Raw genomic sequence first — 6,000 nt, forward strand, 5'->3', positions numbered from 1 at the left:
TGGCAAACCCGCATCAAGCTCATCCTCATGAAGAAAGGCCTATGGAGCATCACAAATGGAAAGGAGAGGAAGCCAAGGGACCAAGCTACTATTCCGGAACAGGAGACCAGAGATGACAAAGCAAGAGCCATCATAACTCTTGAGTTGGATGATACATGCATTCACCATGTGGATGGGTGTGAATCTTCCAAGGCTTCATGGGATCAATTAGATACCCTATTTGGGGCTCAATCTAGAGTTGGATGATACATGCATTCACCATGTGGATGGGTGTGAATCTTCCAAGGCTTCATGGGATCAATTAGATACCCTATTTGTGGATGGGTGTGAATCTTCCAAGGCTTCATGGGATCAATTAGATACCCTATTTGGGGCTCAATCTAGCTCTAAGTTTGGTTTGCTTATTGAGTTTTTAGACTTAGATATGAAGTCTATAACTTCTCTTGCATCTCATCTTAACTATATGCAAAGTCTTATGACCCAACTTGCAGGCATCTCACTAAAGGTGGATGAAGACATTGCCATTGCGGTGCTACTCAAGTAATTGCCTCCTGACTTCGACAACATTGTGACAACTTTGACCAACATGCCTATCACAAAGCTTGTTGATATTGAGCTTCTCATTTGGAGGAGGAGAAGAAGTTGAAGTTCAAAGCCAAAGAGAACACCTTGTCCAACACTACACCGAATCAAGTGGCTCTCTACACATCAAACAAAGGCTACGAAGGGAAGGCTAAGTACAACTCTTCAATCACTTGTGATTTTTGTCACAAACCTGGACACATTGAGAAAGATTGTTTCTTTCGAAAGAAGGCTCAAAAGGCCTACATTATATATGAAGAGTTTGGAGATGGAAGAGAAGAGCATGGAGAACCAAAGAGAGACAACAAGGGGCATCATGAAGCCCTCACAATGCATAGTGAATACATTCTCTAGATCATGTCTTGGGCTTGGCCCCAAACTCTTATTGGCCCAACTTTACATAAGTGTTGTAAATCTTTGTAAATCAACCATTAAACCTCCAGCCCAACTACTCCTAACTAGCCTCAAGCTTAAATTGCCATCCTAAACTTGTATGGTCATAGGAAGCAGTCATAGTAAGAGGGAAATCACCTAGCATGGATGTTAGGTAAGCATAAATTGTGGTGAGTCATCAAAGGTCATCAATACCATTGTAAAGATTATGTGTTTGAAGGAGGGTGTTGAAATATGCACCAAACACATCCCTAGAAGGATGGGGCCAAATGGACCATGTACATGTGAAAGGGACCAAATCACTTAGCTTGTGGGAGAAGCTTCTCTAGCATGTAGTTTTGTGTTTAACCACTTGTTTTGATGAAACCACGAGGTGGTATTGAGTTGTATGGAATCTATAAAAGAGCACTTTCCTATGAAGTAATCAATCAACCATTTTGCCCAACATTGTTGTCTCTTTTGTGTGTATACATCATTTTACACTTTTCTTCTTTATCATGTGTTTCAACTTGCACTAGTATTTGATCCACCATAGCCAACTTGCACATGGCTTTCAATATTTCAACAATCATGACAGGTTGAGCAGCTAATAGTGGAGCTTCATTTGTAATCAAAAGGCTGTAAGAGCTTTGAAGACAGCTTTGGTATGTGTACGTTGCATTGGCATTGAGCACTTTACATTGATGGCCTCTGGTGTTAATCATGAGTTGTACATGTGTCATCACATGGTAGCAAAGGTGTGTTTTCCAAGGTAGGAGTCCAGGGAAGAAGAATATCAAAGCATTGTGTGTGGGTGTTTTGCAAAGAGTGGAGCCCTTGCGGTATATCAAGGGTCAATGGTCTAAATTAAGTTGTAGACATTAGTGGTGGTGATTAATAAAGGTGTTTAAGCCTTAAGGCCTCAAGTGGGTGGATAAATGCTGAAGAAGGTTGAGAAGCAGTGAAGACATACTGGGTATTTTTGGCCAGCTTATCACTAAGGCTCAAAAGCACGTGGAGGCGGGCAGGTTGAAAAAAAGAGTACTGGTGGCTATCAATGCTGAAGAGAGAGGTCGGTTAAAAAATCTGCAGGAGTCGCCCAAACCAGACAAGAGGAATGCCGTGTTTTAAGAAAGCAAGGAAAGGGTAAGTGCTTATCATTGGAGAGTGTCTTTGTGGGCTGGTACAAGAGAAAGTACAAGAGAGTTGACAGCATCGCTAAAGATCTCAAGAGCCCTCCACGAGGGCCATTTCGTTTGGATGCATTGTGGCTGTTGAGAAGGCTCGAGTGTGTGCTGGCTGCAGATTCCAAAGAATTGGTGCTTAGCTGGTGCAAGGTTGGCCATATTTGTTTAGGGGCTTGCAAACCAAGGTGAGCGTGGACATTCAGACAAGGAGTGGCGGCCATCTGAAGATCCTCTTTAAATTGGGCTGGGAGGCTATACCCAACTATGTTGTGTATATGAGTGCGAGAATCTCTTTGGTGGTGTGTCTAGTGGAGTTGGGAAGTATTTTGTTTGCTAGCATTCAACCTTTAACCCTCTCTTACCGTACCCTGGACCTTAGTGAAGCACTCAATCTCTTAACATTTTCCTCGTCACATTCTTGGCGATCCTGCTGGGGAGGATTTCTAAATTCTTGTTCAGGGTTGCATGCTTGATGGTTATGCTGTGTGCAGCCTTATTGAGCCCTATGCATAGGGTCTTGTGTTTGACAATTCACGTAAGGATTGTGAGAAGCAAAGAGTGTTAGTAGAGAACATCAGCGAAGACGAGAGTCTTGGGGATCTAAAGTGGCACTTTGAGGCCTCTTGGTTTTTCTACTTTGCATTGGCATGCCATCACATGTCATTAGAAGGTGGTTATCTTATGGGTGCATTGAAGAGGACTGTGAAAGGGATTCCCAGAGACATTCAAGGATGCAGTGCACCTTGCCAAGCGCAAAGAGAGAGCATTGAACCAAAGGAAGATGAGGGTCGAAGCATGCATTCTTATCAATGCTTTGAAGCGCGCAAGGACAGGTGAGCATGATTATGATGCTATGATTGGTGTGATTGAGATTGTTTCTAAGGAGCCAGAAATGCCTTTAATGGTGCATAAGGATGCTGATGTGTTGGATACCAGTGTCCATGCATGTGATAATGGGTGGCAAGGGAACTCTTATGTCCTTGCCCATGCCTGGGGTGAAGTCACTTGGCAACATACACCAACCAGAACTTTTCACATCATTTTGAGTGGTGTTTGCTGCCAGATGTGTGTGAAGGATACTTTTATGTACCAAAATTTGATGCTTTAAATTTTCATTTTGAAGCTACAAATATCCTGATTAAGGATCATCTTTGAAGAAGTAATGTGAAAAACATAATTACAGACAAGAAAAAACCTATTTCAGATTTTTCTTTTCGTCGCGCCTTAATCATTTTGTTTGTTTTGTGACAGGTGTCATTATATAATGAACTTCAGAAACTGCAAGATTTGATTGTGAGGGAGGCCCGGTTTCACCAAGAAAAGGTAAATTCTAAATCTATGCAACTTAAATTAATCTTTCAAAAATCCAACTAGAACCATTACTAAGCTTCTGAACACCTTTGAGATCCTCTTCATTATTTGTTATTTCTAGTTTTTTATCACCATTTTCTCTTCATATAATGTTAGGGTCTTTACAGACAGATTGCTCACCCATCAGATGAGGGGTTGGATGGGAAATATCCCCTTGCCCATGAGAGGAGCAGGTGAAAGATCCCCTTTTTCAGGGATAAGGGTTGTGTAAAGACTCTTATTTGTATTTCTTCTTTTGCAATTCAGCATTGTAAGTCATGTTGGGGCTGGTCTTTTAGAAGGGAGCTGCTCTTTTTTATTACTCCCTTGACTTGTAGGTATCTCTGCTATCTTCATGCTGGTTGATGTCCGTTTCTTTTTGTTCTTCTATTTTGGCCTCATTTGACTTGGCTTCTTGAATTTGAACATGCAGCTTTTATATCCTGGACTTTTATACCAAGCTTCCCTACTGCTTTTTGACTGCATTTCTTGAGTTTTCTTAATGCAGTCAATCTCTTTTCCTCTTAAGCTTGGCTTCTCTCTCTTGAAGGGTTTGTTGCTTGTGCATTGCAAGGATTGATACTCTCTTGTCAACAAGCAAGGTCCTGCTATGAATATGGCTCAAAAAAAGACTAACTCATTGTTCATGTTCAAGCATACTACTTCGGCTGAAAAATTCTAACTCTACTGTCTAAAGATTACAGCTTGTGCGATAATTCTCCGTGTGTTTGGTGTCCTTGATACATAATTTTTCATGCAGTGGTTTCACTAAAGCTCGCGTAGGCTGTTTGCGCCATTGCTATCAAAATGATCCAATGGATTTAAAACAGAAGCCCCCAAACAGTTGAAAATGGCAACTAATATGAAAACTTGAACGGATCCCAATTCCATGACTGGTGAAAAGTGAAGTTTTTTGTTTTCAATTCAGATTTTCTGCTGACTCTCACCCACTTGCCACCAACAAAGGACCCTTATAGATAGCTTCAAAACCTGCAATCGGCTGCAGCTGCCTACTAAGTTACTGACTGTGTGCATCAAAGATCCACTGGTTGCAAAAATGAACAAGCAGCTGGTAGACCTCCAGTGCTGTTTTGCTACAGCTAGTGTTTTATTTTCATGATACAAGCCTGTAATGATGTGGCATCTTTAACCAATGTGGCCTTCTCCAACTTGATTTCAAACGCTTTTCTCAATGGCACTGGAAAGCATTGGCTAGCAAGTTGGTATGCAAACATCTCAAATGGGCTTGGCAATGGCTTCTCCAAGGCAAAAACATGAGAATGGGCATTGGAACCTTGCCAATGCCAAGTTTTGACAACTTGGTGCAAGCTGGTCTTCTGTCCAATTGTTGCACTCAGGAAGAAAAATAGTCCTACTTGGAGATCTAACAGTCTTCCACAGTGTCTTCAATAAAGTCTTGGGGCTGAAATGGCCTATCTAGACCACTCTGGTTATTTGCTTGAAGCTCAGGCATGATCCATAGCATGTTAGGAATTTAATGTTTTGTCATATGTTTATGTAATAATGGTGGTTTGTTTTTTGATTAGAGTAAGACAGTAACTTCTAAAACAAGTAAATATGAGTAACAATTCTAGTAAAAGCATTAGTCGTACTTAAACAATTTTGGGAAATAGTTGCATCTAGATGCCATTCGCAACTTGTTTGTCTTCTGGGGAGTCAAATCTATTATAAACTTTAGAAACATATATTTATTGTTCATGATTTTTACAGGTGGGCAATAGAGAGAGGGACAGAAACCAGGAAGAAGTCGGAAGCAATGCAAGTCCTTTCAGCACTTCCCTCTGGAGAATATGTAATGGGCTGGCTCATTGTCTCATTGAAGCTCGGAACCAGATACTGGCCCTTGCAGGAAACTCTGAACCCAAACCTTGCCCGAAACCGGGCGGCGCCACATTGAAACCATGCAAAAGGTCTCTCAGGATCTCAAGCCACCCAATGCTGGCAAACAAAATTAGTGATAAATCATATGAGAAGAGACGAGTTAGGTTGCCAAAGTCTGAATCAAAGTTTAGAAGGGAAAAACACAGTTGCAGGAAAGCAGAACATGTACCTAATGAAACTGCAGGGAGTACCGAAATCTTTGAGTTTGTGGGTGCAGGGAAAGTAACAAGGGACATGCCACATGACAAAGTTGTCAAGTCTCCCCTAGTTGGAAATCATATAGATAAATATTCCTTAGCACCACCAAAGGTCAGTGAGCTTGGTATCCGATATGGTGCCCTTATGCAGTCAAAAACTCAAATAACATTGTCAAAGAAATAAAATAAATCCTTTAAAGCAAGTTCTTTTCAAGACAAGGTAGCTTCTTCTTCTTCTTCTTCTTCTTATGGAGTCAAAAACTCAAATAAAATTGGCATAGCAATAAATAAAATCCTTCAATGCAAGTTGTTTTCAAGACAAGGTAGCTTCTTCTTCTTCTTCTTCTTCTTAACTTGTGCATTCATAATAACATTCTTGATTGGATCATTTCTTGATATTAAACCCATCT

At 40.9% G+C, this 6,000-nt stretch overlaps 1 protein-coding gene across 9 annotated transcripts in view; it reads left to right on the plus strand.

Moving 5' to 3' along the window:
- LOC147612455 (uncharacterized) overlaps window positions 1-5,793 on the plus strand; it is an 83,506-nt gene extending 77,713 nt beyond the window's left edge. For 8 of the 9 annotated variants that reach the window (XM_086783054.1, XM_086783055.1, XM_086783051.1 and 5 more), the window contains 2 exons: window positions 3,393-3,464; window positions 5,223-5,793. In XM_086783054.1, the coding sequence (XP_086639180.1) occupies window positions 3,393-3,464; window positions 5,223-5,774 (624 nt within the window). In that variant the 3' untranslated portion in view covers window positions 5,775-5,793. Of the gene's footprint in view, window positions 1-3,392; window positions 3,465-3,619; window positions 3,669-5,222 lie in introns of those variants that run through there. The other variant, XM_086783060.1, reaches the window with a different exon arrangement.
- Window positions 5,794-6,000: the final 207 nt, after the last annotated feature.

The sequence above is a fragment of the Cibotium barometz genome, chromosome 45 (assembly GCF_041138505.1).
Source record: "Cibotium barometz isolate CiBa-2024 chromosome 45, ASM4113850v1, whole genome shotgun sequence".
In the NCBI taxonomy this organism is placed as follows: Eukaryota; Viridiplantae; Streptophyta; class Polypodiopsida; order Cyatheales; family Cibotiaceae; genus Cibotium; species Cibotium barometz.